Source organism: Elephas maximus, chromosome 3 (assembly GCF_024166365.1).
Source record: "Elephas maximus indicus isolate mEleMax1 chromosome 3, mEleMax1 primary haplotype, whole genome shotgun sequence".
Classification (NCBI taxonomy): Eukaryota; Metazoa; Chordata; class Mammalia; order Proboscidea; family Elephantidae; genus Elephas; species Elephas maximus.
The window spans coordinates 121,803,172-121,815,981 of NC_064821.1; the positions used below are offsets into that span (position 1 = coordinate 121,803,172).

Genomic DNA, 12,810 nt, shown 5'->3' on the forward strand with positions numbered 1-12,810 from the left:
TGGATTTTTTTTTTTTTTTAATTATTAATGCTCATTTTGTTCCTTTCTTTTTCTTCTCTTCTCTCTCTCTCTCTTAATAATTTTACACATCCTCTAGGTCATTTTTCTCCTTTAAAATGATACCAAAGGGACCAGAACAAAGCCTTTCTATTGATTTCCTATAATTGCCTGTTCTTTCTGGTGAAGTGTTAGAGAGCATTACTGGCCAGCTCAGATGTAAAGAAAAACAAAAGAGTAATATAAAAGAAAGTCTGCAGATCATCAAAGAACTTCAAATTTCTGTATACCATGAGGGTTTGATATTTTTTGTTTATTTTTTTTCTTAGAATAATTATTTTCTAGCGTTTGTGGAGGGGGTTGGGCAGGAGAAAGGCTAAGGGATGTGGAACCACTTGAACATATAAATTTAAAAATAAATGTTTAAACCATGAAAAAAAAATGCCAGTTTACTCTACTCCATACTTATTTTAATCCTCATTCTCAGTCTCCTTTCCTCAAATGTCAAAACACAGTACCGAAATCTGTCACACACTGCATCTTTTACATTTTCCATCCTGTATTCTCAATGACATGCAACTCATTCCCTCTTCTCTGCTTGTTTTGAAACAAAACAAACTGATCCCATCTTAAAACATGTCCAGATTCACCATCAGAAGTGAGTTTTGCCAGGAATTTTTCATCTGAATTTTAAGAATGTAAAAAGACCGTAGAACAGAGTAAAGATATATGATATACTCAAGTTTATTCCAAGTACTTGGTCACCTTGAAAACAATTCCTGTGCTTTGACCATTCTTTGTGTAGCCAATCAATTATCCTCCCAACAACTCACCATGACACAATTCATGACTACCATCATCTACCTACCCAGTAAAGATGTTCTTGTGCTACCTTTGACAATGAAACATGGCCCACAGAACCCAGGATTAATTACAAACTCAAGACCACAGCTGTTCAAAGATAACAGTAGCAGAAAATTAGACTGTTCTCCACAGAGTAGCCGGAATAATCTCAAAACTTTCAGATCATGTCATTTGTCTCCTCAAATCTTCCCAATGTCTTCCTATCTCAGAAAAAAAACCCTTCCCACAATCTACCAGAAAAAAATCATTTTCACAGTCTACTAGTTTCTCTTTCTGAACCCATTTTCTATCACTCTATCCCTTGTCCACTCCACTTCTATAATATTGGCTTCTTTTCTGAATCCTTCACTCAACAACTTAGTGCCCGTGCCCTCGTTCCCTCTGCCTCATGTGCTCTTTCTTCAGATGATATCTGCACTTCCTTCAGATCTCTGCTTACATGGCCCCTCATCAGAGAAGTTTCCCCTAAATGACACCTCTCCTCAAGCCTCATTATTCTACCCCCTTGTTGTTGTTGCTAGTTACTATTGAGTTGATTCTGACTCATGGCTACCCCATGTGTTGCAGAGTAGAATTGCTCCATAGGGTTTTAAGGCTGTGGCCTTTCAGAAGCAGATCACCAGGCCTGTCTTTTGAGGTACCTCTGGGTGTGTTCGAACCACCAACTTTTCACCTAGCTATCAAGGGCTTAACCTTTGGGCTACCCAGAAACTCCTTCTATCCCCTTACCCGCTTTATTTTTCTTCGAGCACTTAAGTCACATAAACCTACTACTTTATTTTCTTCTAGCATTTAGGCCCATAACCCATTATTTGTTTACTTCTCACTTGTTAGGCACATCTCCCCATTAGAATATAAGCTCTATGTAGGAAGGTATTTTGTTGTGTTCACACCGAAAAAGTGTGTGGAATAAAACAAACACTCAATAACTATTTGACAGAAAACAATCCATTGAAACAAACAACTGCATTACACTTTCACAATTCATTCAGAAATCCTAATTAGAACTCAACTCATGACACATGATTTTATCTTTCTTTCATCAGAACCATTTTATCCTGCCTACACGATGACAAAATTGTATTTTACTTTAGTTATAACATTATTTAGTTTTATATTACTTGGCCAAATACTATGACTTTTCCTGACCCACATATGAAAACACAAAATGGTTATACTCCTCTATATAATTTATATTAAAATAGCCTATCCCAGGCTCCTTATTTTTTTATTTATATTTGTAATTTATAAATTATATTAATCTCACAAATTAATGTACCTGAATTATTTTACCACTAGAACATAATGCAAATGTTGTTATAATACATTAAAGCAGCTTAACCTGAAAATAACAGAGAAAAATAAAGACACTGAAATAAAACTATGTCCTACAATATTGAATTAACTCCCAAGGCCATTATTTCATTGCAGCTAGTAATTATAATCTTTGCTTTATCCACTTCACTGCATACAAAACATCTTTTATATCAATTCACCTGATTTTTTGGTGGACTGAAAAAGGCCCAATTAAATCAGAAATATAAAATAGAAGGAAATAACATTTTATGTTACCAACCTGAAAGGTATGAAGGCAAGGACTATTCTTCTACCTCTTTATCAACTGCCATGATCTTAAAACAATTCAGATAAAGTTGTATTAGCTTAAAAACGTAACCCACAACGGTCAAGTTGATTCCAACTTATAGTGACCCTACAAAACAGAGTAGAACTGCCCCCATAGGGTTTCCAAGGCTGTAATCTTTACAGGTTGTATTCTTTCACAATACTTATTCAATCTGTATGCTGAGCAAATAATCCAAGACGCTGGACTATATGAAGATGAACATGCCATCAGGATTGGTGGAAGGCTCATTAACAACCTGCAGTAAGCAGATGACACAACCTTGCTTGCTGAAAGTGAAGAGGACTTAAAGCACTTACTGAGGAAGATCTAAGTCTACAGCTTTCAGTATGGACTTACACCTCAACATAAAGAAAACAAAAATCCTCACAACTGGACCAATAAGCAACATCATGATAAATGGAGAAAAGATTAAAGTTGTCAAGGATTTCATTTTACTTGGATCCACAGTCAACACCTATGGAAGCAGCAGTCAAGAAATCAAACAATGTATTGCATTGGGCAAATCTGCTGCAAAAGACCTTTTTAAAGTATTAAAAAGCAAAGATGTAACTTTGAGGACTAAGGTGTGCCTGACTCAAGCCATGGTATTTTCAATAGCCTCATATGCATGTGAAAGCTGGGCAATGAATAGTGAAGACCAAAGAAGAATCGATGCCTTTGAATTATGGTCTTAGCAAAGAATGTTAAATATACTATGGACTGCCAGAAGAATGAACAAGTCTATCCTGGATGAAGTGCAGCCAGAGTGATCCTTGGAATCGAGGATGGAGAGACTTCGTCTCATGTACTTTGGACAAGATACCAGGGGGACTAGTCCCTGGAGGAGGACATCATGCTTGGTTAGATAGATGGTCAGTGAAAAAGAGAAAGACCCTCAATGACAGGTATTGACACAGTGGCTGCAGCAATGGGCGCAAACATAGCAACAATTGTGAGGATAGTATAAGGCTCGGCAGTGTTTCATTCTGTTGTACATAGGGTCACTATGAGTCAGAACTGACTTGATGGCACCTAACAACACATAACACAATCTTTATGGAAGTAGATCACTAGGTCTTTCTCCAGGGGAGTGGCTGGTGGATTTGAACCATCGACCTTTTGGTTAGTAGCTGAGTGCTTAATCACTCTGCCACCAGATCTCCTTCTGTATTAGTTTAAAGACTAATAAAACAAAAGATCATTAATTGTATGTAATTTTTTAGTTTATATATTTATTCTTAACATAATTAGTTTTTATTCTAAGTCTAATTAAAAAATGATTAGTTCAGTACCATGCAAATATGACAGTCCTTTACACATTATCTTAGTTCCTGTTTCATTTTGACCTAAGGTTCTTTCAGGGGTCTAAGTAAAATATAAACCAAATCCATTACCATCAAGTCAATTCCAACTCATAGCAACCCTATAGGACAGAGTAGAACTGCCACATATGGTTTCCAAGGAGATGCTGGTGGATTCGAACCGGTGACCTTTTGGTTAGCAGCTGAGCTCTTAAACGTTGTGCCATGAGGGCTTCAAGTAAAATATACATATTTAAATCTTATGACTTCATCAGCCTTCTGGTCTAATTTACATAAGCTGTATTTTGTAGCATAGCTACCTACATGGCCCTCCATATCAAGCATGTAACTGTGGATCCATCCCTCTCTCCTTGAACAATCTCACTAAACACTCAAGAAAGAGGAACTAGCTATAATCTCTTTGCTTGGCATCTATATAACTATAATGACTATGCAGTTGAGACCTGACTGATTTTATCTGAATTACTCTTAAGAGATTTTTATTCATATAAAAATCTTCCAGAATATTTATGACTTCTCTTAATCCACTACTTTAAGTATTTACAAATTTATTGCATTATTCCCCCGAGAATTTACATTTAAAAACATTAGCACCCAACTGTTATCCTTAGGCCTTTATAGCATTGATCTTCCTACATCATTCTGCATATTTCACATGGCCCTTGCTTAGTTTTATCTATTAATGTTTTATCTCCAGGGAGATTTATATGCTCTGCTTCTGGCTTCCGTAACCCTGAAATTTTGTTCTTTTATGGAAAATGGGCAATAGAACAAAACTATGAGTTCTTGCACAGAAGGCAGAACCTTTTAACTAAATTTGCAAAGTTGTAAAATGCTAAGGCAATACAATGGAATAACTACGTAAGCTAAATAAGAATAAAATGGAATTATATGTGCTGATGTGAAAAGATAGCCAAGATATCGTGTTAGTAAACAGTATGTTTCCATTTGTGTATAAAAATTATACATTTATAAGTAATATATAGGTTTTTTTATTTACCTAGAAATTTCTGGAATTATGCACATACACACACAAAAACTGTTTTGCACAATTATCTCTAGAGAAAAAAGAGAAGAGGTTGGATGAGGAGGATGCTAGCTCTTCACTTTGTTTTTATCTACTCTGTAATATTTGAACTTCTTAACCAAACTTTTGTAAGAAAAAAAGTTTATCAAAAACCTTAAAATGTCTATAACCTTTGATCCAGAAATTATACACCTGGAAACCTATCTGAAGAAAATAATTATAAATTTGCTATTACCTTAGGTAATAAAATATTCACTAAAATATTACTGATAATTAGTGAAAATAGGAAAAATAAAAATATTCGACAATAGGGAAATGGCTAAATCATGAGAAAAGCACAGGGTGGAATAATAAATATGCTTTAAACATGTCTATAAAAACTACATAATAATATGTAAACTATTTACAAAGTTAAGAATAAAAAGTAGAATACAACATTTTACAGAACTATGATAATATACTTTGTAAACTCTTAAGTTTAGAAATAAAAAGCCTGACCAAATGTTGAAAGTGATATTTTGTGTGTGATAAACACAATTTTTCAAAAATATGTTTTTCTATTTTTAATGTTATTTCATATGTAAACAATAAGCTAATAATGAAAAATAAACATTAATAAAGGGAGTTGGTACATATATTAGAGTTTTACAAAGATAAAAGGTCACAAACGTAGCCATCTAGTGTGAAATGCACCTTAATAAAAGGATAACAAAATGTTTTAAAACTATAAGACTATAGATGCTGTAAAGTGAAGAACACAGGATTCCCAGGGTACTTGAGAAAAATAATAAAGCAGTACAGTTTGGGCTTCACAAATCCAAAACAAACAAATAAAAACAAGACAAACGAACAAAACTACTCTCGTCTAGGTGACATGATCACAGTCTGGCATCTCTGCTATTCTGCCATCACCTAGTTACAGCCTACATTACAGGCTCCCTATTTTACGTAAGTAAAGAGATGTTTACTTACATAAACCCAGGCAAACAATCTAGATTTCTGATGTGGAAATAGAAAAAAAAAAATCATGTCAATGTCACAACTAATATTTAACATCTCTACCTTATTTGAGGAGCAGCTTGCCAAATTGTACAAATTTTCTATATTGCACATATACGAAGAATTTAACAATGAAATTCACGATCAAAGATTTGAATTCTTGTATACAAGGGTTTCAACCCCCATGTGTTTGTCAGTTTGTCGTACAGTGGGGGCTTGTGTGTTGCTGTGATGCTGGAAGCTATGCCACCAGTATTCAGATACCAGCAGGCTCACCCATGGAGGACAGGTTTCAGCTGAGCTTCCAGACTAAGACAGACTTGGAAGAAGGACCCGGCAGCCTAATTTTGAAAAGCATTAGCCAGTGAAAACCTTATGAATAGCCATGGAACATTGTCTGATATAGTGCTGGAAGATGAGCCCTCCAGGTTGAAAGGCACTCAAAAGATGACTGAGGAAGAGCTGCCTCCTCAAAGTAGAGTCAACCTTAATGATGTGAATGGAGTCAAGCTTTCAGGACCTTCATTTGCTGATGTGGCACGACTCATAATGAGAAGAAACAGCTACAAACATCCATTAATAATCGGAACCTGGAATGTACGAAGTATGAATCTAGGAAAATTGGAAATCATCAAAAAAGAAATAGAATGCATAAACATCGATATCCTAGGCATTAGTGAGCTGAAATGGACTGGTATTAGCCATTTTGATCGGACAATCATATAGTCTACTATGCCGGGAATGACATCTTGAAGAGGAATGGTGTCGCATTCATCGTCAAGAAGAACATTTCAAGATCTATCCTGAAGTACAACCCTGTCAGTGATAGGATAATATCCATACGCCTACAAGGAAGACCAGTTAATACGACTATTATTCAAATTTACTCACCAACCACTAGGGCCAAAGATGAAGAAATAGATAATTTTTATCAGCTTCTGCAGTCTGAAATTGATGGAACATGCAATCGAGATGCATTGGTAATCACTGTTGATTGGAATGTGAAAGTTGGAAACAAAGAAGGATCAGTAGCTGGAAAATACGGCCTTGGTGATAGAATCAATGCCGGAGATCAAATGATAGAATTTTGCAAAAACAAAGACTTCTTCATCGCAAATACCTTCTTTTACCATCATAAATGGCAACTATACACATGGACCTCACCAAAGGGAACACACAGAAATCAAATTGACTACATCTGTGAAAAGAGACAACGGAAAAGCTCAATATCATCAGTCAGAACAAGGCCAGGGGCTGACGATGGATCAGGCCATCAATTGCTCTTATGCAAGTTCAAGCTGAAACTGAAAAAAATCAGAGCAAGTCCACAAGAGCAAAAATATGACCTTGAGTGTATTCCACCTGAATTTACAGACCATCTGAAGAATAGATTTGACACATTGAACATTAGTGACCGAAGACCACACGAGTTGTGGAATGACATCAAGGACATCATACATGAAGAAAGCAAGAGGTCACTGAAAAGACAGGAAAGAAAGAAAAGACCAAGACGGATGTCAGAGGAGACTCTGAAACTTGCTCTTGAGCTTTGAGCAGCTAAAGCAAAAGGAAGAATTGATGAAGTAAAAGAACTGAACAGAAGATTTCAAAGTGTGGCTCAAGAAGCCAAAGTAAAGAACTGAGCACTTAACCACCAGGGCTCCTTAAAATCCTCTAATAATCTGAAAGTCTCAGAAACATTAAATGTTAGATTATTCTACTAAAAGCCTATGCCTACTAAAGTTTTATCATATAGAAAAGTTGTCAATTTACCTGAAGTATACTATTAAGATAACAAGTATTGCCAAGATTATTCAATCCCACAAATGGTAGCAAGTTTTCTCTCTTCTCACAGTTTGTAGGTGAGGACTGTGCTGCAGGAACAACTTGATCACTCTTAAGAGAAGACAAAGGTATAAAGATGTAGTATCATAAAGAAACAACACGGAAATACTACTTCCCTAGATTTAGTCATTCCCCAAATGTTGTATGATCTGAAAAGTATGTAGATTTATTTGGATGACATTCTCCGAAAATATGTATAGGCTGAAAAATTGCCGCATACCCAAAAGTTTTAAAAGGACTTTAAAAACATCAATTACACTCAACGGGTCTCAAAACAATTCCATCACCCTAGTGCCGTCGAGTCGATTCCAACTCATAGCGACCCTATAGGACAGAGAAGAACTGCCCCATAGATTTTCCAAGGAGCGCCTGGTGGATTCGAACTGCCAACCCTTTGGTTAGCAGCTGTAGCAAAGGCAGTGGGTCTTATGGTTAGTGGGCAAAGAGCTGGAGATGGAAAACCAAAAGGGAAGAGCACATTCGGCATTTCTCAAGCTGAAAGAACTGAAGAAAAAATTCAAGTCTCGAGTTGCAATAGTGAAGGAGTTTATGCGGAAAACATTAAATGACTCAGGAAGCATCAAAAGGAGATGGAAGGAATGCACAGAGTCATTATACCAAAAAGAATTAGTCAATGTTCAACCATTTCAAGAGGTGGCATATGATCAGGAACCGATGGTACTGGAGGAAGAAGTCCAAGCTGCTCTGAAGGCATTGGTGAAAAAAACAAGGTTCCAGGAATTATTGGAATATCAATTGAGATGTTTCAACAAACGGATGCAGCGCTGGAGGTGCTCACTCATCTATGCCAAGGAATATGGAAGACAGCTTCCTGGCCAACTGACTGGAAGAGACCCATATTTATGCCTATTCCCAAGAAAGGCGATCCCAACCAAATGTGGAAATTATAGAACAATATCATTAATGTCACATTCAAGCAAAATTTTGCGGGAGATCGCTCAAAAACGGCTGCAGCAGTGCATCGACAAGGAACTGCCAGAAATTCAAGCTGGTTTCAGAAGAGGACGTGGAACCAGGGATATCATTGCTGATGTCAGATGGATCCTGGAAGAAAACAGAGAATACCAGAAGGATGTTTATGTGTGTTTTACTGACTATGCAAAGGCATTTGACTGTGTGGATCATAACAAACTATGGATAACATTGCGAAGAATGGGAATTCCAGAACACTTAATTGTGCTCGTGAGGAACTTTTACATAGATCAAGAGGCAGTTGTTCGGACAGAACGAGGGGATATCGATTGGTTTGAAGTCAGGAAAGGTGTGTGTCAGGGTTGTATTCCTTCACCGTACCCATTCAATCTGTATGCTGAGCAAATAATATGAGAAGCTGGACTATATGAAGAAGAATGGGGCATCAGGATTGAAGGAAGACTGATTAACAACCTGCGTTATGCAGATGACACAACCTTGCTTGCTGAAAGTGAAGAGGACTTGAAGCACTTACTAATGAAGATCAAAGACCACAGCCTTCAGTATGGATTGCACCTCAACATAAAGAAAACAAAAATCCTCACAACTGGACCCGTGAGCAACATCATGATAAACGGAGAAAGGACTGAAGTCGTCAAATATCTCATTTTACTTGGATCCACAATCAACAGCCATGGAAGCAGCAGTCAAGAAATCAAAAGACTCATTGCATTGGGTAAATCTGCTGCAAAGGACCTCTTTAAAGTGTTGAAGACCAAAGATGTCACCTTGAAGACTAAGGTGCGCCTGACCCAAGCCATGGTGTTTTCAATCGCATCATATGCATGTGAAAGCTGGGCAGTAAATATGGAAGACCGAAGAAGAATTGATGCCTTTGAGTTGTCGTGTTGGCAAAGAATATTGATATACCATGGACGGCCAAAAGAACGAACAAATCTGTCTTGGAAGAATTACAGCCAGAACGCTCCTTAGAGGCAAGGATGGCGAGACTGCGTCTCACATAGTTTGGACATGTTGTCAGGAGGGATCAGTTCCTGGAGAAGGACATCATGCTTGGCAGAGTACAGGGTCAAGCGGAAAAGAGGAAGACCCTCAACGAGGTGGGTTGACGCAGAGGCTGCAACAAGGAGCTCAAGCATAATAATGATTGTAAGGGTGGCTCAGGACTGGTCAGTGTTTCATTCTGTTGTGCATACGGTCTCTATGAGTCGGAACCGACTCAACAGCGCCTAACAACAACAACAACAAGGGCTTCAAAAATACTTTAGCAAGATTTTGACACATATATGACGAAACTCCTTTTGAAAATATTGGGAGTCTTTGTGTTATAATTCTAGGGCAGATGTGGGCAAACTTTTTCCGTAAAGAGTCAGATAGTAAATACTTAGGATTTTTGGGCCTTGGGATCTGTGTTGTAACAACTGAACACTGTCATTCTAATGCAAAAGTAGCCATTGATGATTCGTAAACAAATGGGCAGGGCTGTGTTCCAATAAAACTTTATTTATAGACATTGAAATTTGAATTTTATAAAATCTCCACTTCATGAAATATTCTTCCTTTGATTTTTTCAACTATTTAAAAATGTAAAAACTGTAGTTCGCAAGACGTACAAAAACAGATAGTAGGCTGAATTTGGTCCATGGGACATAGTTTGCTAATCTTCATTCTAGAATTATTTTCAATAACTTATGCCAAGGTCATGTCCCTTGTTACACCCCACTCTCAGGAATGCATTTATCTTCCTGCATCTCACCTTCAAAGTCTTACCTAAGTTTTAAAGTCTTCCTTGAACACTTCCTGCATGAAACCTTTCAAGATGTCCTTAACCAAATAAGACTTCTCTTCCTTTGAAGCCCCATAGCTTTCATATTTTCTCTGATTGTACTTATCACTACTGGTCTCTGTCCAGTCATGTATGTGCCAGCCCTTCTTCCTAACATTTCATAAGAGAAACACCCCGTTACACATTTCTTATCAACCATGCTGCCTTTCACATGGAAGGAAGTTAATAATACTTGAATTAAAAGATAGTTATTCAATATCCTCCATTCTTAGAGGCAGGTTCCGGTGGTTTAGTAACAGATTTTAAGGGCCTAAAAGAAACATTGAGGAGGCCTGGTCATACAGTTGTTAAGTACTTTGTTGCTAACCAAAAGCTTGGTGGTTTGAACCCACCAGCTGCTCCATGGGAGAGAGCTGTGGCAGCCTGCTTTCTTGAAGATTTACAACCTTTGAAACCTACGGGGGCAGTTTTACTCTGTCCTACAGAGTCGTTATGAGTTGAAATCAACTCAACAGCACTGAGTTTTTAAAAGAAACATTATAGACACTGAACATATTCATAAATTTTAAAACACAGCTGGATTTTAGAAATATTAAAATGTGAAAACAAAATTATATCTTGGAAATAGGAAGAATGCCCACCATGCTGGCAGGAGGAGACGATGAGAGAGAGCAGGAAAAGGCTATGGTACCCAGTACAGAGCACAGGGTGTCTATGTGAGATCCAGGTATCTGGCAGGCACAATCCAATTGCTCTGTCCACAGGACACAACTCAGTCCCTTAACTGTCCTCCTAAAGTTGAGAAAAGTATAAGACCTTCCATTTGTCCAAGGTACTGGGGACTGATTATTCTGACACCCCTCATTCTTCCCCATGTCAAATGGAGCCACCTACATTACCAGGAAACCCACGGATCGAGAAGTAATCAGTTTCAGAGAGAAACTCAAAAGGAAGTTTGGAATTTTTATTAAATTTTCGTATTTTGATCTAAATTGCACAGATAAAATAGGAAATCTTTAGGAATTTTGGTTCTATTTGGCCTGTATTCAAAGTTTGGAATTTTTATTAAATTTTCGTATTTTGATCTAAATTGCACAAATAAAATAGGAAATCTTTAGGAATTTTGGTTCTATTTGGCCTGTATTCAAATCGTGGGACTGCCCCGTATTAGCTATATAATCCTTGGAAATTTATTTAACCTCTCCAAGCCACAATTTCTTCATCAGCAAAAAAGAGATGACAATAACAGAACCTAATTTTGGGAAGACTGGACTGTTGTCAGGATTAAATGAGTTAATACATGTAAGCATTTAGGATAGTGCCTGGTATGTAGCAAGCAGCTGATCAATGTCAGTTATGTATATGTAAATGCATATATAGTTAAGAACAAGTGGCATTGCTAGTATTAAATAACCTCTAAAAAGCCACACATATCCTTGCCTTCAGACATACATTGTGTTTTATTTGATTCTTGAGATAGAATTACTATAGAAAAAATTTACAGAAAATATGAAACAGGCTACATAAGCATTATCAAGTAATTTTCAAAATGCAATAGAAGGAAAACAGCAAGCAGAAAATACATTTATGATTATGTAACAAAGAGAGAAACAGGAAAAGAATTTAATGTCTCCGGCATTATCACAATTGTACACCCCAAGCGTTGGCAGAATGCAATGAGCAAATCAACTTCCATGCGCAAGGACAACGGTGGCTCAACTCAATGGCCATACTTACCACCTTCTTTATCTACCCCAGGGGCACCTGCCTTTTCATCCTTTGCCTTAGCAATGCTTCCTTCCCAAAGCTTACTCTTATGCTTTTCCTTTTCTTCCTTGGAAAGATGATCCCTGGACATGGCAGATATGCCCTCTGCAATCACTTGGGCCCCTTTCTCCATTTCTTCTTTAACATTCTCAGAGCTTTCCTCTATTAACACTGGCTTGATCTCCACATTTGCTTTTTTTAGTTTTTGGTCTTCAGTTTCAATTTCTAGGGATTCACCAGTTGGAAGATGGGATTTTCCTGGCTCATCATTTTCATTCATCTCCTGAGAAGATGAGCTTCTGGCACCTTCTTCTGGACTGTTTTCATTGTGGGCATCCCTGTCCTCCACTGAAGATTCGTCTTCACTGCAACTAGAATTTCGGTGACTTCTGGATGAGGCTGATGAAGCAGTTTTTCTATCTATAAAAAAATTTAAATGATGACATCATTGTATTTCCATAAAGCAGTTGGTTTAATTGTAGTAACTGTATTAGCAGTTGATAATATAAAAAATAAATTAATACATTTTATTAGATTTGATACCTTACTCCCATATACTGCACATAAAAGTCATGATTAAAAAAGCAAACTATGAATCCATGAGTCTATAAAACTTTTTAATCAG

At 37.1% G+C, this 12,810-nt stretch overlaps 1 protein-coding gene across 2 annotated transcripts in view; it reads right to left on the reverse strand.

Moving 5' to 3' along the window:
* The window catches only part of ERICH3 (glutamate rich 3), a 160,703-nt gene that overhangs the window by 18,496 nt on the left and 129,397 nt on the right, over window positions 1-12,810 (reverse strand). For both annotated transcript variants that reach the window (XM_049879583.1, XM_049879582.1), the window contains one exon: window positions 12,156-12,605. In XM_049879583.1, coding sequence (XP_049735540.1) covers window positions 12,156-12,605 — 450 coding nt within the window. The remainder of the gene's footprint in view (window positions 1-12,155; window positions 12,606-12,810) is intronic.